The sequence below is a fragment of the Sminthopsis crassicaudata genome, chromosome 2, assembly GCF_048593235.1.
Source record: "Sminthopsis crassicaudata isolate SCR6 chromosome 2, ASM4859323v1, whole genome shotgun sequence".
Classification (NCBI taxonomy): Eukaryota; Metazoa; Chordata; class Mammalia; order Dasyuromorphia; family Dasyuridae; genus Sminthopsis; species Sminthopsis crassicaudata.
The window spans coordinates 590680122-590705454 of record NC_133618.1 but is presented as its reverse complement, the minus strand read 5'-3'; the positions used below and the strand labels follow the sequence as shown (position 1 = coordinate 590705454).

General features: G+C 37.4%; 2 protein-coding genes across 10 annotated transcripts in view; one reads left to right on the top strand and one right to left on the bottom strand.

Moving 5' to 3' along the window:
- AFAP1L2 (actin filament associated protein 1 like 2) overlaps positions 1–19058 on the top strand; it is a 126050-nt gene extending 106992 nt beyond the window's left edge. For 3 of the 7 annotated variants that reach the window (XM_074295672.1, XM_074295671.1, XM_074295668.1), the window contains 11 exons: positions 161–245; positions 661–765; positions 6252–6463; positions 9707–9852; positions 10548–10683; positions 11643–11903; positions 11996–12188; positions 12630–12794; positions 15732–15925; positions 16019–16141; positions 17600–19058. In XM_074295672.1, the coding sequence (XP_074151773.1) occupies positions 161–245; positions 661–765; positions 6252–6463; positions 9707–9852; positions 10548–10683; positions 11643–11903; positions 11996–12188; positions 12630–12794; positions 15732–15925; positions 16019–16141; positions 17600–17626 (1647 nt within the window). In that variant the 3' untranslated portion in view covers positions 17627–19058. The remainder of the gene's footprint in view (positions 1–160; positions 246–660; positions 766–6251; positions 6464–9706; positions 9853–10547; positions 10684–11642; positions 11904–11995; positions 12189–12629; positions 12795–15731; positions 15926–16018; positions 16142–17599) is intronic. The other 4 variants (XM_074295674.1, XM_074295669.1, XM_074295670.1 and 1 more) reach the window with 3 other exon arrangements.
- Positions 19059–20130: 1072 nt separating this feature from the next.
- VWA2 (von Willebrand factor A domain containing 2) overlaps positions 20131–25333 on the bottom strand; it is a 51515-nt gene continuing 46312 nt past the window's right edge. For all 3 annotated transcript variants that reach the window (XM_074295676.1, XM_074295677.1, XM_074295678.1), the window contains 2 exons: positions 24451–24573; positions 20131–21021 (listed from right to left, as the gene is read on the bottom strand). In XM_074295676.1, the coding sequence (XP_074151777.1) occupies positions 20921–21021; positions 24451–24573 (224 nt within the window). In that variant the 3' untranslated portion in view covers positions 20131–20920. The remainder of the gene's footprint in view (positions 21022–24450; positions 24574–25333) is intronic.

Here is a 25333-nt window from a genome sequence, read left to right as displayed (position 1 = left end):
TCAGAAGGCACAGTAGAAAGTTTTTCAGGACCCAAGTCATTGAACCTTAAAGTTGGAGGGAATAATTAGAATTTATAGCTACTCTAAAAATTTATTTTCCCCAAGTATTAGCTAATATTAGCATATAATTATGTTTGTCTTTTCTCTTTCTCATTGACAGCCAGACATAGCTGAGAAATACCTGTCAGCCCCAGAATGTGGGAATAGTGTGGATGGTCATCCTGAGACTACGGAGGTCAAAGATGGTAACAGAGTTCTTGCCCTGTGGGATAGTGGGAGAAATGGCATTGAAAAGCTCAATTGGAAGTCATTACCAACTTACTCCAAAGGGATAGGACAGACAGAGTTGGGGGTGGGAATCAGTATAGCATCTAGTTTGTTAAACTGTTGAGTCCATTTTTGTTTTTTTTTTCCCCCTGAAATATGATTTTTTATCTCTCCCAGCTAGTTAGCTTTCAAATCTTAAGCATTCTCTGTTATTAGCCAATATATTCTTCCATGTCCTGTCCATGTCAGTAGGAAGACATCTATATGAACTGACTTGGCCTTGCGGGATGAGGAAGAACAAGAAGAGAATCTCTGAGATTTTTGATGGATTTTGGATGTGACTTTGTTTATGTGATGTGTCTGATGCCAGTTTCTTCTCCCTATTCATGTTAGTTAAGAAGAAAGGTACAGCAGGCCTCAAACTGAGCAACTTAATGAACCTGGGGAGGAAGAAATCCGCTTCACTGGAGAATACTGAGAGGTCTCTAGAAACATCCAGTAAGAACCATATACTTTTTTTTTTTAAGATCAAGTAAAATAATATAATTATTTTTTAATTATTATTATAGCTTTTTATTGACAAAACATTGACTCTTACAAAAACTTCTGTTCCACCTTTTCCCCTCCTTCCCCCCACCCCTTCCCCTAGATGGCAGGTAGTCTCATACATGTTAAATATGTTAAAGTATATGTTAAACACAATATATGTATATATATATTTATACAGTTATCTTGCTACACAAGAAAAATTGGATTTAGAAAGAAGGTAAAAGTAACCTGGGAAGAAAAACAAAAATTCAAGCAAACAATAATAGAAAGAGTGTAAATACTGTGTTGTGGTCCACACTCATTTCCCAGTGTTCTTTCGATGGATGTAGCTGGTTCAGTTCATTACTGATCAGTTGGAACTCATTTGGATACTCTCATTGTTGAAGAGAGCCATGTCCATCAGAATTGATCATCATACAGTATCATTGTTGAAGTGTATAATGAACTCCTGATCCTGCTTATTTCACTCAGCATCAGTTCATTTAAGTCTCTCCAGGCCTTTCTGAAATCATCCTGCTGGTCATTTCTTACAGAACAATAATATTCCATAACATTTGTATACCATAATTTATTCAGCCATTTTCCAACTGATAGGCATCCATTCAATTTCCAGTTTCTAGCCACTACAAAGATGGCGGCTACAAACATTTTTGCATGTGTGGGTCCCTTTCCTTTCTTTAAGATCTTTTTGGGATATAAGCCCAGTAACACTGCTGGACCATAGGGTATGCACAGTTTAACAACTTTTTGAATATAGTTCCAGATTGCTCTCCAGAATGGTTGGATCTGTTCACAATTCCACCAACAATGCATCAGTATCCCAGTTTCCCCACATCCCCTCCAATCTTTTCCTGTCATCTTAGTCAATCTGAGAGGTATGTAGTAGTATCTCAGAGTTGTCTTAATTTGCATTTCTTTGATCAATAATGATTTGGAACACTTTTTCATATGAGTGGAAAGTTTCAATTTCATCATCTGAAAATTGTCTGTTCATATCCTTTGACCATTTATCAATTGGAGAATGGTTTGATTTCTTATAAATTTGAGTCAATTCTCTATATATTTTGGAGATGAGGCCTTTATCAGAACCTTTAACTGTAAAGATGATGAACCATATACTCTTTTTTTTTTTTTTTTTTTTTTTTTTTTTTTTTTTTTAAAGACTGGGGTTAAGTGACTTGCCCAGGGTCACACAGCTAGGAAGTGTTAAGTGTCTGAGACCAGACCTGAACTCGGGTCCTCCTGAATTCAAGGCTAGTGCTCTATCCACTGCGCCACCTAGCTGCCCCCGAACCATATACTCTTAAAGCTGGAAAAGTCCTCAAGAGGTCATTGGGTCAGGCCCCCTACCAAGAGGCAGGTGAACAACTAAGCCATCTAAGATAGAGTTTGTTTACCTATTTATTCCTAATTAAATAGAATTTATTTATTATATTTATTCCTAATTGAAAACATCCCTAAGGATAAAAATTATCTATTCTCATAGTGGTCTCTTTCAGTCTTCTTTCACCATCATCATAAACTAATTTTTTTACATCTAACCAGAGGGAGAGATATGGCTAAATGGATAGCAAGGTAGGATTGAAATGAGAAGGATCTGAGTTCAAGTGCTATCTTACACATACTGGCCATATGGCTTCAATCAAGTTGCTTTACCTCACAGTGCCTGAGACAACTCTGAGACTGGAAGGTGCTAACCTGCAATGGTAATGAGCACTTACCAGATCATTCTTTAGGGCAATGAAATACTGCTCATATATCTAGCCCCTTTACCTGTGTTTAAACAAACTTCCTCATGCAATTTTATCGTATTTCTTTCTGTCCAATTCTCTGCAGTTTGGAGAACTGGCCAACAACTTCATAAGAATGTTATTTGATACATTCAGTTCTTCAATATATTCATTTCTTCATTCAGCAAATAGTTCTTGAGCATAGAAGACTGAAGGGTCTTGAGAAGTAGCTTTGGAGAGAAAAACATTTTCCAATAGAAGTTGGAGTTAGAAAGCTTTAACAAGTCCCATTTTAGATCAGTGTGCATTCTGAGGGAAATACAGCTAGAATTTTAGAGGAGACATGGTCTAGTGGAAGAGCACTGAATTGGGGTTCAGCGAATCTGACAATGAATCTTGTCCCGGGTAGATCTTGCCTTTTTAATTCTGAGTGAGCTAGTTATAACTTTTCTGAGCCCCTGTATAAAAGGAAAAGATTGGGCTAGGTGATCTGCTTAGTTGTCTTACAGCTCAGAATCTGTTCCTGTCTACTTACTTCATTTCTCTAAGTCTTGGTTCCCTCATCTCCAAAGTGAGAATAATAATATTTATATTCTTTTCCTCCCAAGGTGGCTATAAGAAAAGCAAACTTTAAAAAGCATCATATAAATGTGCACTTTTTTTTATGAGGACAACAAAGAAATAAAAGTCTTTGAAGCTTTTAATCTAGTGATACAGGAAGACACATTTACCAAAAGCTACAATTAAAGAGCAACATTTGACAGATGCAATTTGAGTGATACAGACAATAAACATCATAGGAATTCAGGGGAAGAAGATGTTGTTTTTGGCTGGGATCCTGACTGAAGGCTTTATGGAAGTGAATATGGACATTTAAAGATGGGGAATTATAAGCCAATGATTTGTAATGAAGGAGAGGGAGGGTACAAGGCATCCTTAGGGTAAGGAAAGAGGATAAGTTTAGATGTAATGAAGTTTTTATGTATTGGACTTGAAAGATGTTAGAACTAGAAGCTATTTTAGAAGTTTCTGATCTAATCCACCTTATTTTAGAGATGAGGAAACAGGCTAGAAAGGAAAGAGATTACATGGATAGTGGTGGAAGCAAGGCTATAACCTGGTTTTCCTGATTCTCAAGCCATTATATCATAGATATAGCTCTTCATTTTTTTAGAAAAATAATAATAATAATAAAATAAAATATTCTGATCCTGGAAAGAGCTGTTGGGGAAAAAAAAAACTCACTAGATTTGTGGTCAAAGGAGTTTAAATTTCAGCTCTGTTGACTTTGAGCAAGCAAATTTCCTCGGCTCCAAAATGGTTGACAGTGGACTGAGTTGGTCTCCAAAGTCTTCTCCAGCTCCAGATGCTATGATCCTATGAAATTAGTGATTTAGTCAAGATTAAATCATATATATCGTATTCTCTGTCAAGTATTCTTTCTAGGAGGTTGTAATAGTTGAAGGTAATCATCATTAGTCCTTGGCTCTCTCTTGACCCAAGCATTTTACCTTTACTCATAAGATATAGTTTCTTTTCCTTTAATCTTTTATTCTCTCAGTACTATCATTGATTTATTGTCTCTTGTCCATGATGGTCTCGGTATCATTCCAATGACTGGAACTATTTTTCCCACAGTATATGGATGGGCAAATTGGGACTACACTGGGATGAGACTGACCTTGCCTTTGGAGACTGTTTTTCCAGCAAGGGTGATTTGTGCCTGTTGATGCCAGTCTGGTTGTGTGGCTATTGCATCATCTTAGGGTACAGCTTCCAGAGGGCATGGTTTGGCGCTGCATGAGAATAGTGCCAGTGAGTCATTGTTTCTGGGTGTTGGAGCAGTGTTATTTCTGGAAGCACACTCAGCAATAATATGCCCTTCCATTCCCAGAGGAGATGGAAAGGCCTCAGGAGAACAAAGTAACTACCCTTCCCAAGGCTTGGCTGATCCTTAGAATAGACTGGTGTGAGTTAATAATAACATTGCCTTGAATTTATACAGTGAGCGCTTTGAGATTTGCAAGGCACTCCCCTCTTATCTCCAACTTATTTCCCTCTGCTTCCAGTCCAGTTTCTAGTTAGGACTAGTAACATGACCTCAACTAGCTTCCACTTTGGGTGGGAAGCAGTTATGTAATGGACATGTTTTATCTTGGCCCAGGAAGGGAATGGGATGCCTTGAACAGAATTGTTAAGCTTATGACCCTGGCTCTAGCCAAGGTATAGCATGTACAAAATTACTTTAAGAATGATCAAAATGTCTTATTTTGTTCATTAGACAGTGAGCACCCTCAGTTCCTTAGAACAAGATAAGAGAGTAATGGAGACGTGGAAAGATAAGACAGTCATTGCCCTGAAGAGCTTAGTTTACAAGTTTGGTTGAGGGAGAAATACTAAGACATAGAGAATATAAATAACACAATTAAGCTGATGAGCTGAAAGTGTCACTGCTAATTGAGAGCTAGAGCAACTGGAAGACTTCATGAGGGAGGGAGGTAGCAATTGAGTTAAGATTTGAAAGATAAATAGGCTTTGGAGAGATAATGAAGAGAGGGTATTCCCAAAAGGAGCAGCATTTCGTAAGAGCACAAGGCATGTGTGGCCAGAATGATCAAGAGGTTTGTGGGACAGAAAAGCACATCTCTGTGTGGACATGGTGGGAGAGGAGAGGCAGGGAGTGGGACACACTTTACAGAAGATCCTGTGCTGGCAGCTAAGAGTTTAAGAGGCTGTTATTAAAAGAAATTAATGGCTTCACCAACACTATGGGAAGGGGGATTTAGAGCAGGAAATGGGAGTCATCTCTCTATTAGGCAGCAGTTTTCCCACCAACCTACTGCTTTATATAAGTGAAGAACAGCTTTGAGATAAGAATCAATTCAGAAAGTTCAAATTTGTTTACAGAGCAGCAGCATCCACATCTGAACCTCACCAACCCTGCCTGGAATATTTCCTTATAGTTCAGTCAATTTATATTTTGTGTTATTATTCAGTATTGCCTAATCTTGGGCACATTATACTTCCCACTCACAGATCAGAGATTTAAAGCAAAAAGAACCTTAGAAATCATTTATCCAGTATGACACCACCATGTTAGAGATAAGAAAACAAGGACCAGAAGCCCCTGTATCCTGATGCAAAAGGCTAAAGTTCAAATTCCAGCCTTACTCCTTGTTCTCAGTGTGACGTGGGGCCAGTTATTTAATCTCTCTGGGGTTCTGGGCTATTCCTCTGTAAAGTGAGAGGGTTGGTCAGAAATTGTCTTTCTAGCTCTAAATGTTATGATCTAATGTGACCTGAAAAAATGCTAGCTGTGGGTTCACCCAAATTCAGGACACTTCATATTGTAATGTGTTATACTCTTATAAAAGTAATACATAAAGGTAATCATATTTCCATTCCTCCAAAATTCAGATCCACAGAAATACAAATAAATATATATGCGTGTGTGTGTGTGTGTGTGTGTGTATATACACGTTTTATATTTTTATATGTGAGTACATGGGATATAGTATATTTGTGTATATAATAAATGTGAGCATATTTTTGTGTCTGTGTGTATTTTGTAAAGAGTGCTATAGTACTATATGTAAGGAGGCTCCTTAGCTTCAGGTCCAATGAAGTATGGGACTTGGTATTGCCAGAACTAAGGCTTAGATGTGAGTGACTCTGCTCCTATTACAGACAGCCCTTTTCCGGCAGGTTACCTGAATGTCCTGGTCAACAGCCAGTGGAAATCCCGGTGGTGCTGTGTGAAGGATAGCCACCTGCACATCTACCAGGACAGGAACCGCACTAAATCGGCACAGCAGCCCCTCAGCCTGGTGGGATGCGAAGTTATCCCAAATCCCAGTCCTGATCACCTCTACTCCTTTCGGATTCTCAACAATGGAGAGGAGATAGCCATGCTTGAGGTAATGTGTGTGCTCAGTGATAGCAGCAGCTTACAGTTATATACAGTACTTTTCACATACAGGATTTCATCTCTTCTTTACAAGAGTCCTGTGAGGCAGGTGATAGATAGAATTACCCCCATTTTTATAACTGAAGAAATAGCCTATAAGAAGCCATATGAGTGCCCAGATTCACAGAGCGTGTGAGGAGGAATCAAAGCTGCCTCTTTCTGGTTTTTTTCAAAAAATGACACCATTTCTGCTTGGCAGGGGCTGAGAGCTAGCTTCTGTTTAGAGGTAGCAGGAGTTAGCTGGAAATCCAGAACAACACTAGAAGCTTGCAAAGGGCAATTAAATATAGCCTGGCATTATTTTTACTTAACATTTGTCTGAGATTGTGTTTGTTTTTTGTTTTGTTTTAATTTTCATCCCTCCCTTTCTGACCTCAGGGCAGTTATGGTAAAGTAGGAGGACAATAAGAACAACTTCCTGCATTTATGGTGGAAAAGTTATTTATAGTTCCCAGAGCTGCTAAAAAAAGCTTCCAGAGATTCCAAAAGGGGGGTTTATTTAGTTTATGTAGCACCAGATGGAGGCTTCTGTGTCTGTAAAATAAAAAATGTGACTGGAACTGATCTAAGAGATAACTGGAACTGAGAGAAACATATACAACTGGCTGGATAAAAACCTCATCCTTCCATCACTGCCATTGGATAGGAAGTACAAGTATAAACATGAGAGACAATCTAATGCTATTAGACAAAGATTAAAAAGGAACATATTAGTGCTGCTGTATACTCACTGTGCATTTGAGCATGTGTGTGTGCATATATGCATCTATCCATCTCTCCTTCATTAAAATGCCTTATGATACTGGGGAAAAGGAATAAACATTTTAATAGCACCTATTTATGTGGCAGGCACTGTGTTAAGCACTTTTTACAAACTATTATCTCATCCTTAAAACAATCCTGCAAGATAGATACTATTATCATTTTACAGTTGAGGAAATGGAGATAAGTGTCTTGCCAATGATCACAGAGCTAGAAAGTGTCTGAGGCTGGATTTGAATTGAGCTCCTCCTGACTTCAGGCTCATTAATCTTACTGGTGTATCATCAACTGTTTCCACAAAGGTGACCCTGAATTCCAAGAGGCTGTCTACAGTGGAGTGCAAGCTCTGACAGGTCTCATGTGGGCATAGGCATTGGGCTACTGGGGCTGTTGTCAGCTCACAGAATGAAAGCTTTTTGAGGACAAGTACTGTTCCTCTTTAGTATTTGTCTCTAGTGCCTGCTGCATAGGCACTTAATGCTTGCCGATGAATTCTTTAGCCAAATGGAGAGAAGCTCCTCACTAGGTGAGATCACTAGAAAGCTGGCCATGGAGTGATTTTTTTTTTTTTTTTTTTTTTTTTTTTTTTTGGCTTTAGCAGTTTGTAAAGATTCAACCAAGATGTGGGGAGGTTTTTTCCTTCAAGGCTTTAGTCAGTTGTACTTTATATAAAAAGCTCTTCCCCATCGTCCCAGCCTCCCTACTCTCCCTTCCAAAACTGTGCTTTATTTATTTGATGTATATATACATACATACATATATATATATATATGATTGTCCTAACTAATGTTATCTTGTAATAATTTTAGTATTTTAGCACCAAATTCTGCTATTATATATATATATATACACACACACACATATGTATATACATATACATATTTATATATAGCAGTTCTAGCTTTGTTTCTGTCAAATTAATTCTTCTGAATATTATTTTGACCTAATGTCATCTTTTCTGGGACTCAATAATTGTTAATTGGTTGTATCTGTAGGTACCTGTATCATTTATGTACTTGTAGTCTCAAATCCACCTAATCCTAAAAATGTTTTTTGTTAAAATTATGCTCCAGTATTGCCCTCTAGTGGGAGGAGAGTCTCCATGCAAGTGCTTCAAAATCCTATACATACAAAAATGCCATATTAGATGCATTCTAGATATCTGTTGTTGCATAATCATCTCTTTTAATTTAAAATAATATACAAATATCCTTAATGGCACAAGTTCAAATGTTCAAATGAAATTCAAAGGAATCTCCATTCCTTAACGTTCTGATGAGTCCTCTTATCTTCTATATTGATAATGTAAATTTTGAAAAATAACTAAGAAATTTATACCTAAATAGGGGAAGGGCTGTAACAGTCCTAGTCAGGATTTGCTAATCTCTCAGATCATACCAGAGTTTACATGGTAACTATTTCGCCTCTTTCCCTAAAGGAATCATAATTTCTGTAAGGATTTTCACTGTATGCAGCAAAGTACTTGGGAATTGAGAGAACAAAATTCAAGTCCCAGATCATGTAACTGTAGATCCATGAAATATTTCTTTGCCTCTGTTTCTTAATCTGTAAAATATGGGTAATTCTTTTTCTTATCATTTGAAATTAACTCATTTAAAATACTTTGTAAACCTTAAGGTACCATATAAATGTTACTCATAGCCTTTCATGTGGTTGTTTTGAATTGAGTCTTTTGTTCACTTTAAGATGTTAAATAAGTGATTGATGAATGTAACATTTTTACAATGTGTGTATACCTATGTCGTTCCAAGGTATTGCCACATAAAAGAATCATGAGCAAAATCATGAATTCAGATTTCTGTTTTAGGTATGAATGAACATGATAAATATTTACTGTAAGGGAGTATTCTGCTTTTGTTGCATCAGGATTATCTGTATTCTAAATTTCAAAGCTATTGTACTAACAGGCTCAGATTAATTTGTGATTGGGGTCTTTAACTAATAATTATATGTAGTTACATTATTACAACACAGCATTCAGCACTATGTATAAAGTACTATTCGGGGTAGAACTTAAATAATATCTGGTCTCTGCCAAACAGGAGTTTCTAGTCTTGTAAATCTAAGGTTCAAGAATTTTCAAGTAATTCTTTCCTGGCATAGGAGCCACTCCATAAATCAAATGGGTGATGCTGTCATATATTCCTTTATGTTGTGCCATGTGCATATTTATAAAGAAGGGAAGTCTAAAGACAGAGAGGCTCTTAATCTAAGTACTCTGAATGCAATTTTTGCATCTGAGTGGGGATTTGTTTGTCAGGGTAGTTTTGGGGGGATGGGGAGGACAATAAGGATGCACCTACGCTCACCCTTTCTTGGTGAAGGAATGTCTTACTTTGGCTATGAAAAGGTCTTTTGGAATGTATGCAGTGCAGTCTTGATAGGCCAGATCTGTTTTCTCCCTTTTCAGGCCAAATCTTCAGAGGAAATGGGCCATTGGCTGGGCCTCCTTTTGTCTGAATCGGGGTCCAAGACAGACCCAGAAGAATTTACCTATGACTACGTGGATGCAGATCGAGTTTCCTGTATTGTGAGTGCAGCAAAGACCTCTTTCTTGTAAGTTCTGGGGGAAAGCTTCCTTATTCCGTTCTCAGGTAGAAATGCATATGCAAGAGAGGGAACAAGAATGATTTTCAATTCTAGCTTTGAAGCAGGACCATAAATGAGTTACTTTAGAAGCAATACTTTTTACTGAAAGTGATGTAATATGGCCCAGTACATGCAAAATGCTCATTTTGGAGTCAGGAAAACTTGATTCACATCCCACCTCCAACCTATCCTGATAATGTGATTGTGGACCTGATCTTTCAATCTCTTAAACAACTCTAACACTAAAAGTGACACAGATAGTGCCTTCCAATATTGGCATTAAAAGTCCCTCACTGGGAGCTCCCTACTTAGCACAAAACAAAAGATTTAATAAAACAATCAAACCAACCACTTTGCTTTAAGTGTTCCTCGGGACCCTCATCTTACTTGTTATGGAGAAGCTTGCAGGGAATGGGCTCTCCATTACCATCAGTATGCACAAAATTAGAGGCCCAGGATGTGAGATCCAAGTCTCCAATAATGAGGCTCATATATAGTTCCTCATAATCACTCTCATTTCAAGAGTAAGAAGACTTGCTAAGTGAGCTCTCTATCGAAGAGAATCTGAATGTCTCTAATGTTTATGTTCCCATAATCCCTTTGAGCAAAGAGATAACTGTCTACTGTCTTCTCCTCTAATGTCCTGGGCTTATGTGTTCCAGTCTGATGCAGAGAAAATATTCAGAGCCTAACGCCTATATTGATAACCTGCCCAAAGGTCACCAGCAGGAGGAACCTTATGATGAAGTCATTCTGGATACAAATGAGCCAACATTGGCAAGTTCTGGCTCTTGGCAGGTATGCAAAAAGGTGATCCTAATAGTTAGTAAATACTGTGGGTGAATGAGACAGATTTTCTAGTACTGTTCACTTTATGAGCACTTTCACATGTGCTTTCTCAATGTGTGTGTGGGGGGCGGCAGGGAGGTTAGAGGGGAAGAAAAATAGGGAGAAAATCTGGAACTCAGTTTTAAAAACAAATGTAAAAAATTGTTCTACATGGAATTGGGGGGGATAATATATTAAATATTTTTAAAAATTAAAAGGATGAATAGAATTGAGAAATAGATGGGGTCAGAGACTTCCTGTATGGTGAGAAAATAGTACTGTAGGACCACTTATAATATAGCAAAGCATCTTTTGTAGATTGCCGGTGTGGAGTCAAACTGGTTAGCCAACTGTTTAGTGCTGGGTGTAAAATGTGTTTGGGTTACAGTCAGTAATAACATTTAAACACACAGAGTTTGTTCATTGGCTTTTAGAAAGCAGTTCATTGGATCTTCTGACAGGCTTCCTCTTGAAGAATCATGACTGGCCCTTTCAGGACCAATACCAGCTATGAGGGTGGGATCTAGAGGATTGTTCTAACAGAGTAGCCCATATCTTCTGAATGAAGAAATGGAGGTTGAAATCTCCAATCTCCTTAAAGAGAAGAGGTAGAAATGTTTTCCTGTGGTTTTGAAAACATAGGATTACCGCACAGCAGAGATGATACATTTGTCATTCTCCAGAAGTCTTATAGCCCCTGAGCAAGGGGAGGATGAATTCCCACTCCACCCTGGCAGCTGCATTTCCGTCCCCACTGGCCATCCTTCAAACTTCATGTTTGGGTTGGCAGGATCAGGTACCACAGAATACTTGATTCAATTTAAAAGTTTATTAGATACATATTAAAACTTTAGTGTTCCAAGTAGGAGGTGGCAAAAGCTCTTGTGAAACTTTTCAGATGTCAGCTGCATTATTTCTTTCCCTCACAGGCAGAACAAATCCAAGATACCACCCCTCTGAAAGCAACCACATTTGAAGAATTGGATCGAGTGTACTTGGACCTCACACCACTTGTGTCCTTCCCACCTGGCCCCAATCATGTGAAAACCCAACCTTCCCCTCCTTCCTCTCCCCTTTTGGAAAAAGCCATCTTTAAGACAGAATTAGAAGATACCACTGAAAGCTCTTCAGGAAACAGGGAAAAAGAATTCTGCCAAAAGTCTTTGGAAAAAACACAAGAGCTGGTACTGGTTGGTTCCATGTTCAAATAAACTACCTTGTTTTCTCCTCTTTTCCTATTCTTTCTCATTGTCTCAATTCTCATTACTTTCTCTAAACACAGAAACAGCCAGAGAGGTCTGAATCAGAAGAGATGTCTCCAAAAGGCCCTGGTGTCAAAATCCAAACCCAACAGCAGAAAATCTCTTTCCCTCAGAGTGTTCCCGACTTCCAATTCAGCACAACAACAGGGGCTCCTCCCCAGCCAGTGGCTACCCCTAAAGAGAAAACTGACAAGACCAAAGGGATTGTTGCAGGTGGGTTTCCTAGCTATGTACCATAAAACTTCCAGTTCTAGGATACAACTACCAGGCTGTTTTCTCAGTGACTTCCCAGTCACCAAATCCATTGGCCTTTCTCCTGTCTTCATCTCGCTCAGCATTATCTGACATGATTGTGACCATTCCCTCCTTTCTGGAGCTTCTTCTCTTGGCTGTTGTATTTAATAATTCATTATTTTGATTTATCGCCTCTTAAATTTTCTGATTTTTCCTTCTCACTTTTCTTCAAGGGTTCTACTTCTTTCCCATCCCCTAAAGGTAGGCACTCACTAAAATTCTGTCCCTGATCTTTTCTCTATCCTCTATGCCTTCAAGATCTCAGTTCAGAGATTGGGTTTCAATTTTGTTTCTCTAGCTGTGACTTCTCCAAAGAGATTGTAATTTGCTGGTCATATTGTGTCCTCCCTTCTATCACAGCACCTGTAGAAATTAAACTTGGCAAGAACAGGACTGAGGCTGAAGTGAAGCGGTACACAGAGGAAAAGAGGAGGCTTGAGAAGGAGAAGGAAGAAATCCGGAGTCACCTTGCACAGCTTCGGAGAGAAAGGCGAGAACTGAAAGACACCATGGTCAAATGTACAGGTGTGATACTAGTTGGAGGCATGAGATAGTATGTACGTGCTATGGAGTTATCTATAGCCCCTTTACAAAACACTCTTCTCAAATGTCCTTATCCTAGGAAGCCACTACAATAATGAGTTTCTTTAGATTGCAAAGTCAGAAAATTTCATAGAATGAATGTGGAACCTGTGTCACTATTAAGTTCTACCCATTCACAAAAAGAACTGCCATTATTAGATGCTCAACAAGTAGCTTTCCAGCCTTTGCTTCAAGAACTCTTTCCCTTCAGGTCTTTTTAAAAATACAATTTTTAGATGCCTCTTGATTTTACATTAGTCATTTTCAGGTACAGACTGCCTCCCCCCCCCCCCAAAAAAAAAAAAAAAAAAAAAAAGATTCCATACATACAGCACTGAACTCTTCTTGTAAGAAAAAAATGTTCAGTAAAAACAACTTATATGGCGATTATGTTAGGCAGTGTGTCTTTGTATTCCTCTATTTCTGCCAAAGGGAAAGAGGTTTGTTTTTTTTTTAATCTATTTAGGACTGATCATTAAAATTATTTAAAGAGTTTTGACTTCTGCTTTCTAATACTGACATCAATTCATACAAGTCTTCCCATGTTTCTCTAACCTGTGATTGTATGACTCTAGTGAGCTTCCAGTGAGGAATTTCTTCTCCATCTAGCTTAGTACCTTCTAAACACAAGTCAGTATTTTTTAGTGATAGGACTTGATTCTTGGACTTGAGGCTGGCTCACTACTTACGCAATCCTGCTTCATCTTTTCTTACCAAACAATAACAATATTCTTTTACATTCAAATCCTACAATTTGTTCAACCATGCCCCCTAATTGATGGACTTTGTTTCTAGTTCTTGCTATTAGAAAAATATGCTGCTTCAATATTTTAGTATATATGGAATATTTCTGACTTTAATCTTCTTGGGCATAAGCCCAATAATGCAGAGGCTATTATTAATTTATAAGCATTGGAAAAGAGAAGAGTCTTTTAATAACTAGAAGGTACTTGCTAAATACAGCCAATGATAATGATAAAGAATAAAGCACTCTGAGGTTTGCAAAGGGCTTTATAAATATTATTGCAAACTTAAGGAAGTAACTAATATAGACAGGAATTTAATAACCCAAGGATAGTAGTTTCATGGTCTGTCTATAGAAGAGATACTTTTAACAGTCCAAAATTTGTTTCAGCTACATAGTACCTGCTGTCCACATAGGTCTATTCCAGGGAAAGAAAAAGAGCTAGAAGGTCCTAAGGGATATATACCTTGTTCTATACAAGCAGAGTTCTTAGCCGGGATCCATAGGCCTGTACTGTAGATAGATTTCAGGGGTTTCATGAACATTGGGAGGGGGGAAAAGTTACATATTTATAATCTCTAATTGATATTTAGCATTTTCTTCAATTGTTTGTATAGGCAAACAAACACCATCCCAAACATGGGAAGGGGCCCATAGGATCCATCTGACTGCCTAAGAAGTCCATAACACAAAAAAACTTAAGAACTCCTTGACTGGGAATTTTCTCCTAGAAGGGAGATGAAAATTTTTTGTGGTTCATGCCCCCACTGAATGTCCTCTGGGGGTAAAAGCCAAAATTTCTCTCTCCAGAGCTTGGAGTTTCATAAAATAAATGGCACTGAAGAGAAGAGAGGGGGCTAAGGGGTTCCTATAGACAAAACGAGCTTCAGAGTTGAGTTTTTTTCTGTATTTAAAAGGATTTGTGAACTAAATGTGGGTGGAGAATTCAACTGTTTATAAATCTTGTCCCCTCCCTCTTCAGAAGTGAAGCATCAAGGTCAACATCCATAGCTGGATCTGCTCCTCTCTACTGGCTAACCTTCATAATATAATTATATGTGAGCTTGCTACTATTTTCCTGGGTTTGGAAATAGAGAATATTAATAAAGATTATTATTAAGTAGTCTAACTATCTTAGCTGCAAAGCACCATCTTTATAAGCAAGCTTTGTAACTCAGAGCAAATAGTTCCTCCTGTCAGCCCTTATGTTTTTCTCCCATAGAGAACCAATTGTTAAACATTCACCAGCACTGGCTTCTTATTCTTTGTATCTCTGTGGCAATATGAATAGAGAAAGGCCTATGAGCCCAACTGACTCTGGGATCCTAGATAAGTCACTTAAACCCCCAGAAAGCCTTGGGCAACCCTCTGACTTAAGTAAAAGAGCAAAAAAATAACACTCTCCTTTGATAGGGAAGTTCTCTATCAGATGTTCCTTATACCAATATAAGAATAGATATGATTGGGGAGGAAAAATCTTAGGATTATAGATTTAGAACTTGAAAAATAACGTATAGGTCATCCAGTCCACTAAGTGTCAGACTTGAATAGAAATGGAGGGAGAAGGTACCCTGGGATTTCAAGAGCTCATGTGGGACACCTCTAATTAGTCTACTTCACCCCATCTCTCCCTTTATAAAAGAAGCCCCAGGAGGATAAATAATAATAACTGTTATTATATAGTGTTTTCTATGCCCTTTTATAAATATTACCTCCTCTCATCCTCAAAACAATCCTGAGAGGTACAGGTATACTTTATTTTATGGATGAGGAAAAAAGGCACACAAAAGTTAAATGATACCCAGGGTCACACAGCTAGCAAATGTCTAAGACTGGATTTGAACTCTTCCTGACTCCAGGCCCAGTGCTTTATCCATTGCAGCTTGCTCAAGATCACATGTTAGAAAATTTGAGCCTAAACCATCCTTAGCCTCCATCATGATAACTGATTGAGGGCAGACTCTGACATTTGAGTAAGTGGAAGAAAGCGACTTTATTTTTGTATCTCACTGGCTTAGCAAACAGTAGGCACTTAAAGCATATTTGTTGAGCTGTACTGCTTGTTCTCCAGGTATGGTATAGTTCTTTGGAAGAAAACACAACTCCATGCTCCTTTTTGTCCTTTCTCTTTGCAGACAGGTGTGCCCTGGTCTGTCTGGAGCAGAGATTAAAGGAGATGGAGGAGGAATGCAGGGAAAAGGAAAACAGACGTGTGGACCTGGAACTGAGCATCATGGAGGTGAAAGAGAGCCTGAGGAAGGCAGAGGCAGGGCCCGTGACACTAGGCACAGCAGTGGACACCACTCACTTGGAGAATACAACTCCCAAAGTATGTGCGCTGTAGGCTAGTGCTGCTCCGAGCCAGCAAAGAGTTGAAGAACACCAATTTAACCCAAGTGTGGCTTCTATTTTGTAATTTCAGGCCAAAGCCCCCAATCCAGCTCCTGCTGCCGATTCTTCTCCAGTCAACTCTGCTACAGCTTTAAAAAACAGACCTCTCTCCGTCATGGTAACAGGCAAGGGAACAGTTTTAAGGAAAGCTATGGTAAGCAGGACTTGGGGTTGTCAATGGTTGCAGACAGAAGTGGGTGTAATTCGTTGTTCATGATGCTTCTCTGGCATTGCTTTCTCCCCCAGTCCTGAGGCTTCCCCCAAAGGGAGGATGACTGAAATCTATTAACCCTGTAGCTCTATTAATACCAGGGCAACAGGAGGGAAACCTATTTTCTAGATTGAGTCCATTGTTGTAATTCTGTGCCTCTGCTTATTAGGGAGAGCCAAACCTGAAAGGGCCTTTGACTGCCCTATATTTACTTTACTTGTTAATTTGATTACCATTCATGGTGAGGTTTAAATTAGTAAGCCAAAAGGAACATAAATTCCATAATTGGAACCTGGTGAATTCAGCAGTAGCTTGGAGAGCTATAAACTGCAGGGAAAAGACCTGAAAACTCCTGTTGAGCTTATCAGTTGAACAGATCACATGAACCAAACCCTCATCAGACCTCTTTCAAGATTTACATTTTTCACTGCCAATTGCTTTTCTCCTGGAGTAGCATAACTTGATTTTCCCTGCAGGCTAGAATGGACCGGTAGGAAATTTAATGTGTCATTTTCTGCTTTGCAAAGAAACATAACTTGCTTGGGGCTGTCCAGCACTTCTTTGGGATAAAGGAAACTAGAACCAAATCTAGTCCTTATTTTCTGTTCCACAACTGTACAGAAGGCTTTTTAGGAATCTATCCCAAAGCACTTGTCAGAGAAGCAAAATCTGTTTAAATTGATCTGGTTTATCTCAGTTTTCTGGAGATTTAGCACAGTAATGAGCCCAGGAAACAAATGTCTACCTTTTCTATACTAATGGTGATATCAGCATAACATGAGAATGCAGTTCTGATGCCAGTAGGCTGAGTTAAGGCAATCTATTTCAAACTTAGACCTCACCTAGAATCAGAGGGACAGTTTGTTTTAGTAGAATATACAAGTATTTTTGATGCATAAAATTCCATTTCTTTGATCTCATCTGTGTCTCTATACTCATGCCAACATTACAGATTGTTGCCTCCTCTTTGTGGGCCTTTTGTACATATCTTCCCATAAATCTTCCATCCAACATACTGGGAGGCCTTCCTTTAAATCTCTTGATAGGATGTGAAAATCAGCTGTCTTCTGACTATCCTTTTTCTCTACTTAACTAGCCCACATACTTTTAAATTTATATATTATTTCAAAAAGACTCTTTGACCCTGATTCTTCTGCAGTAAATAGATTTCTTACTCATCTCTCCCATTGCTTTTCTGGGTGATCACAAATTTAAATAGTTTAAGACTCTGGTATTCCACCTCTATTATTTCTGGCATAATTACTGATAGTAAAAAAAAAAAAAAAAAAAAGTGCAGCTTTATTTCAGGGACAGGCTAAAGATCATTTAAAGCATAATTCTGATTAAAAAAAAAAAAAAACAACCTTTTTTAATTTATTTGGGGGGTATTGTGTGTTCCAGGAATGGGAGAAGAAAGGAGCAAGTTAGGAAACTATCTTCCAATAAAAACTGACGTGATTGATATGGACCTTGGATGACAATCCTCCCAATTTAAGGTCTGGCATAAAGGCGGAAAACACTGAGCTTGGAGAGTCTGTTCAGAAGGAAAAGAAAGAGACTGAGACAACTGTGAACAGAGGTCTTTGGCTAAGGATTCCCACGCCTCCATGAGGTAGCGGGGAGAGAGGAAGGAAGGACTCTCATGTCCCTTTTTCACCAACCAGGGAATAACCTAAAAGGAAAGGACATTTTTACAGGATTCCTAATCCATTGTTTTAAACAGGAATGCTACTGTTCTTTGGGATGGTTTGTGTATTTCTACATACAAGTTTATCAATTGCATTATATTGAAATTTTAGTTCATAGTTTCATAACAAGAGATTTTCTTTTTGTTTTGGGGGAGACCTAAGGGGAGGAAATGTGTAAAGAATTCAGGTACCTGAATGGTTCTCCCACTTGGAATTTCGGCTTGAATAACCAGGATAACTTAAAATCATCATCTCTATTTGATACTTGGCAGAAATTACAGATAAATTTTGCCTATTTTGAGGGAGCTGGCCTCCAGGGTTAGTGACTCAAATCCAGAGCAGTTGTGCTATAGATAACTCAAACTCTCAGTTTCAGGCTTTTTGGTTTTTGATTCTGTGCAAGTAGAAATAGACTAGAATAATTTTTTTTTTTTTAACTTTTGAAAGGGGATTGCCCTTTCAGAGGGAAGAAAAAGACTACATGGCTTTATTTCAGGTAAGTTATTGGTAAAAGGCCCTTATTCACTAGTGTGAAGGACAAAAGAATGTTTTTTTATTTAATACAAGGATAAGATTCTACAGGGCTCTAACACATTTTATAAGTAATAGTGAGATCCTCACCTTAAAGCCTGTAAACAAAAGCCATTTTTTGAAAGGATGTGCTTTTTATCCATGTTAAAAACTGGTGCCTCAGTTCTAGCTGAAAGATATTTCATTAACCAGGTTCAGTGGACAGATAAAAATTTTCTTTTCTTTTTATCAGGTTCGTTCTAATCTGTGGATTAACTGTCTCAAACTGAGAGGATATAAGTACTCTTTTTCCTCCCAGTTGTAGGCAATGCCCAGGCTGTCTCCAAGAAAAATACCATGGAATTTGGTGAATGGGAATAAGAGCTTATTTTAGCCACTCCACCTTAAAAAGACAGTTTAAAAAAAACTAACAGATGACATTCCACTTGGTGGCCCTTTTTCCTTTGATAGAAAAATAAACATATGGTGTATATTTGTTTTTACTTAAAAGGTTTTCAGACATTTCATCTTCACCTCAACCTCCCCACCCCAACATCTTTGTAATTCTCATTGTCTTTCTAATCACAGGGCATTTATTTCCTTTTTCATAAACTTGTTCTTGATGTTTTAGATATTTTTAAAAAAATAAAGTATTAAGTTTATTTTGGAGTTTTTTTCTCATGTTTCATGGGATGATCTGGATTGAGTAGGGACTCATCCAAAATCAAATTTATATTGTACTCAGTAATAATTGCAGCCCTTCCAATGAAACAACTTCTAAGCTGAACTGTGTACCCAGCCTAGTAGATTCCAATTTATTAAAAAGCCATCTAATTTTTAAAGATTAAACTAATTCAACAACAGTATCTGCTATCAAAGTTTTGGGGGAATATCTCTTCTCTCTTCACAAAAACAAAATCACAATGATTATCTTATCAAAAAAACTGACAATTAGGACTTGGTTGGTGAGGGTAAGTTCTATTTCATTGAAGGCCTTGGAAGATGTTAAAAAATAGAATTCCATTAGTCATTTCCTTCAGTTATTCAAAAACATTCTGATAAGAACATAAACTTCACTAAACTAGCAGAGTAGGTCAATGATACAAACAAAACTTAAGAAAAAGATTAAGAGCCTCTAATCTAATCCCACCTAAAATTCAAAAAGGCGAGTGACTTGTCCGTTATTACACAGAGATGAAGTAGCAGAGTTGGGATTCAACCCAAGACCCCGACTCCAAAGCCAGTAACAGTCATGAAGGAAAACTAAAATACACCATTAATACATATATTTTCAGCTACATATACCCAGAGATCACATTCATTATTTTTAAAGCTCTAACACCGCTTAACTAGAGCAAGACAAAGAAGAGCTGTATATGGGGAAATGGACACAGTTAAGTTCTCAGACAAAAGCATTTATAAAAAAGGATCTCTGGAGAGTGTAATCCAGAAACAATTCCCAAACTAAATCACTGATGCTTTTTAGTATATGTGGTAGAGGTTTTTCCATGTTTTTTTTGTTTGTTTGTTTTTGTTTTTTAAGGTTCATTATTGCTTTTAAGGTAGATTTTTTTTTTTTAAACCTTAATTTGCACTCTTTACAGGGGGTCCAGACTTGGACAGGATCCAAGTAAGAGCATGGACTCAACCAAGTTCACTAGAAAACTGAACATTTTCTCCAAACCAACCACTTTTTGTTTGACCAAATCCTGGTAAAGAACCAGCCAACTAGGCTTTCTCCTTAATATTTTATTTTGCAACCTAGGTGACCTCTTTTAAAAAAGCAAAATGTGTCATGTTAGCATATTTATTTTAAAAATTTAAGGCTTTCTCTAGTCCTCTCCCCCTCTAAAATAATAAAAATGACAGCTAAAAGGGAAGAGAAGAAAGGCCATCAAGAAGTCAAACAGTAATAACATTAATTAAAACTATAGTAAATTAACATACAATCTATCCGAGGGAACACAGCCTAACTGCATAGATTTCCAGCTGAATGAAATCCAACAATGTTCCATTCTTCCTCTGGTCTCAACCTGCTACTCTATCCTCTTTTTCTCTGTTAAAAAAAATAAAAAATAAAATAAACAGATGTCAAATCTCCATTTTGGTAGCTTTAAAATTCCCATTTGGTAAGTCTGTCTTGGCACTGAATTCCTTACTGAAGAATACTGTAAGTATAACTACATGTTACACATAATTTTTTACCTTATGTCCACATACCTTGAATAAGCTTTCCAAACTTAAAATGGATATAGAATGCTGCAAGTGAAAAAATTCCCAAAATTTAAAGTCCCAAAATTCAGATGTTGTAGTTTTCCCATGTGAGCAATACGTAATTAGCATTACTAACTGGACAGTTCCATGTGCAGTCAGTTTTCCAGTAAGCTTTCCTGACTTTCAAACCAAACACCAACTGAAGTCAATAAGCTGGCTTATCAATGCTGTTGACTCTTGAAAAGGAATATTAGGTATATTGGCTGAAAGTGGATGATCACATACTATTTCCACAAGACACAATGCTAATTCAACTGCCCAGTTGCAAATGCCGTGATTGGTACCCTTGCTGCCCGTTTGAGGAATATTGATGCAAGCCATGTGGCCTGGGGGAATCGCCTCTCAAGATTCCTGGGGAAGGGACAAGAGAACAGAAGTAAATAAAGGAGACTTTGTCTTTAGCTCTATACTGATAAATTGAAAGATACCTGATCCCCTTCTCTCCCTAAAAAGGTGATCAGAATCTCTCAAGACCTTCGTCTTCTCCATGCCAAAATCCCCAAAAATACCAGAGAGAAATCCCGACATATATTATCTCCCTCTAACTTGACCAATTGGTATATATGTATGTATATATATAAAGCCCAGTTTGGTTTTATTAACTTTTTTTTTTTTAATTGGGTAATCTTCCTAAAAAAGATTCAAGTTTTCATTGTTTCCCAGGCTCCATCTCATTTTGGAAAAAGAGAGAGACTTAATAACTCTGAGGAGTTTGAAAGATAAACAAGAACCTGGAAGCAAAGTAAAAGGTGGCAAATTCAAAAGCCGATTAGATAAAATCAAATAGACTGGGGAAAATCAGCAAAGAGACTGAACATACAAAGCAACTATGGTAGCAGAGAAGAGCAAGACAAACTCAAAAGAAGAAAACAATGTGACAATTATGACAGAACCTCAAAGAAAAAATGCTAACTGAACCTATGCTCAAGAAGAATTTCTGTTAAAGAAAGTGATGAATGGTACAGAAAAAGTTGGGGAAAGAAACGAAAGGTTTATAAGAAAATTATGAAATGAGAATTAACAACTTGGTAAAACAAGAAAAGGTACAAAAATTCACTGGAGAAAATACTTTTTAACAGAATTGGCTAAATAGAAAATGAGGTATAGTGGTTCACAAAATATTTTCATTAAAAATTGAATTGTGCATATGAAAGCTAATGACTGCATGAGACATCAAGAAACAACAATCAAAAGGAAAAAAAATGGAAGAAAATGTGAAATATCAGATTAGAAAAACAATTGACCTAGAAAAAAGATTAAAAATGTAATTTAAGAATTATTGGACTACATGAAAGCCGTGATTTCTCCCCAAAAAAAAGCCTAGACAGCATATGTCAAGAAATTAAAGAAAAAGTGTCCCAATATCTTAAAGGTAAAATAAAAATGGAAAGAATCCACTTATCCCCTTCTGAAACAGATCCCAATATGAAAACTCTCAGGAATAGTATTACTACATTCCAGTGTTTGCATGCCATAAAGAAACAAATCAAATATGAAGCCACAGTCAGGATCACACACTGTTTAAACAGCTTTCACATTAGAGGAGCAGAGGACTTGGAATTTGTTTCAAAAGACAAAAGAGCTAAAATTATGACCAAGAATAACCTGCCCAGCAAAATTGTATATAATCCTCTAAAGTGAAAAAAAATGGATAATCAATAGAAATCTTTCAAGTATTCCTGATGAAAAGACCAGAGGTGAATAGAAAATTTTACTTCAAGCATAAGACTAAAGAAAAGCATTAAAATGTTAAAAAAAAAAAAAAAGACTCAATAAGGTTAACATGTTTACATTCTTATATGAGAAGATGGAATATGTAATTCCTAAAAATTTTTATCAGTATTGGGGCAGTTAGAAGCAATTTTCATAAAAGGTATGAGGATGAGTCAATTGTGATGATCTCAAAAAAAAAAAAATGAAGTGAAAAAGGATGTACTGAGAGAAGGGGGAAATGGAGAGGTTGCATGAGGGACATTATCTTAGGTATACAAGAAAGAAGTTTTACAATGGGGAGGGAAATGGTGTGTTGGGCAATGCTTGAACCTAACTTTCATCAGAATTGTTTTAAAAAGGGAAGAATACACACAGACTCAGCTGAATATGAAAATTGTCTTACCCAACAGAGAAGGTGACTGGAGAAAGAGAGGAATAAAAAAGAGTGTATACAGATTAAGGAAGACAGTTAAAAGCAAAACAAACTTTTGAGTACAGACCAGATGGAGAGAAGCAGGGCAACTAGATGGTACAGTAGATAGAGCACCAGCTCTGGAATCAGAGGGACTTCACTATTAGCTGCATGACCCTGGGCAAGTCACTTAACCCCAATTGCCCAGCCACCTCCCAAAAAAGGGTAAACAAAAGAAAATACAATGGAGGGAAATGCACAATTAGTACTCAACTCTGAATGTGAATGAGTTCATCCATAAAAGGGAAATGGCAGAATGGATTAGAAACCAGAATCCAACAATATGTTATTTATAAAAAAACACACTTTTGATACAGAAAGACACCCACAGAATTAAAATAAGGATATGGGGCAAAATCTACTATGCTTCTGCTAAAAGCTGAAGCAAAAAGCCAGGTGTGGAAATCACAAAGCAAAAATAGACCTAATTAAAAGATATAAACAGGAAAATTATTACAGACAATGAAGTAATATAAAAACATTTAAATTTCTCTGATAAAGGCCTCAATTTTTAAATTACACTCATTTTCCAATTGATAAATTGTCAAGTGATATGAACTGGAAGTTTTCAGAGAAAGAAATCAAAGCTAACTATAGTCAAAAAAAAAGCTCCAAATTACTATTGATTAAAAGATAAAACAATTCTGAAGTTATCAGCTCATCAGAAATGACAAATGCTGGAAGAGAGAAGGGAAAATAGATATAATTCATTAAACTGCTGTTGAAGTTGTGAGCTGGTCCCCCCATTCTGGAGAACAAAATTTGGGGCTATGCCTAAAAGGCTATAAAATTGTTTATACCCTTTGACTCAGAAACACTATTACTAGGTCTGTACCCAAAAAAGAAATTTAAAAAAAGTGATCTATATGTACAAAAATATTTATAGCAGTTCTTTTATGGTGGCAAAAGATTGGGATTAAGGAGATGTCCATCAGTTAGTTGGAGGATACCTGAACAAGTTGTAATGTGATTGTGATGGAGTACTATTACACTATAAGAAATAACAAGGGGGGGGAAATGAAGACTTGTAATGCAAAGTGAAATGATCAGAACTAGGAGATCATTGTGAGCTAAATAATGTAGGGATCCTGAAAGTGAAAGAATACTCTGATCAATACAATGATCCAAGACTATTAGAAAAGACTTAGGATAAATGATATCTACCTCCAGAGGAAATACTGATGGAGCCTGAGTGCAAATTGACGAGTAGTTTTTTTTTTTTTTTTTCTTCTACTTCTTTCATTTTTTCATATGACATCTAATATGAAAATATTTTGCAAGATTTCACTCTTGCAATTGATATACTGCTTGCCTTCTTCGTGGGGGAGGGGTAGAAATGAAGGCCAGAATTTGGAACTCAAAATTTCTTTAAAAAAGGATTCCTATGCTATGTGACCCTGGGCAAGTCACTTAAGCCCAACTGCCTCAGCAAAAAAACAAAAACGAAAAGGATTCATGACCTTGAAAGGGGTCTTAGGAACTAATAGTTCTAAAGATGGAGAACCTGTGAGAAGTAGTCCTGAGGAGATCCATGTTTTTCACCCCCACACCCACCCCAATTCTTTTTTATCCAAAGTAAATGAGTAGCTACTTACTGTTCTCACAGTGGGGGCCTTCCCAGCCTCTGCACTCACATCGATAGCTCCCATTCTGAAGAATGCAGGTCCCATCATTCATGCATGGACTAGGTTTGCAGAGATTGACTGGCTGCTTGGCTTCTAGAATGGAAAAATGGTTGACCTAGAAAAGGCTCAGTCGAACTCAGAGGTCTTCACTTAGATTGACTTGGAACAGGATTAAGACAAACCTAACAGAAAAGGGTGGGAGAGAAGATGGCCACAAATACACTATTTTCCTCTATACTATTGGGCCAGGGCAGGCTGGAACAGTGAGAGTGGACCATGCTACATCTCAGCACTAAAGTAGAATTTGTACATATAACATGCTTAAAATGCTGGAGTTGGGAGAGATCTCAGGACCATTTATCTAGTCCAAGGACTCTTAATCTGAGACCTATGAAAATTTTTAAAGACATATTACTTTTCATTAATCTTTGACGTGCTTTATAATGTTGTGTATTTTATTTCATTCATTTAAAAACATCATTCTAGGAAAGAGTTAAATTGGCTTCACTGGAGAATCAAAAATTTAAAAAACTGATCCAGTCCATGTTCTCATTTTAGGTCTAGAGGGATGTCACTTGACCAACGTTAAAGAGCCGGTACATGCAGAGCCACAAGCCAACCTGGGGCTTATTTTCTTTCCACTCTGCTTGTTAATGTCGTATCTAGTAACTATTCCTCAGTTATTTAAAATACCTTTTATATCTCCAGAAGAAAAATAAACAAAACACCTTTGCAGATTTGAAGATAGCCTAGGCTCAGATTCCAATGATGCTCTTCACTTAACCTTTTGGAATCTGTTTCCTCATCTATAAAATGATGGTTATATTGGTTGATCTCTCAGATACTTTATGCC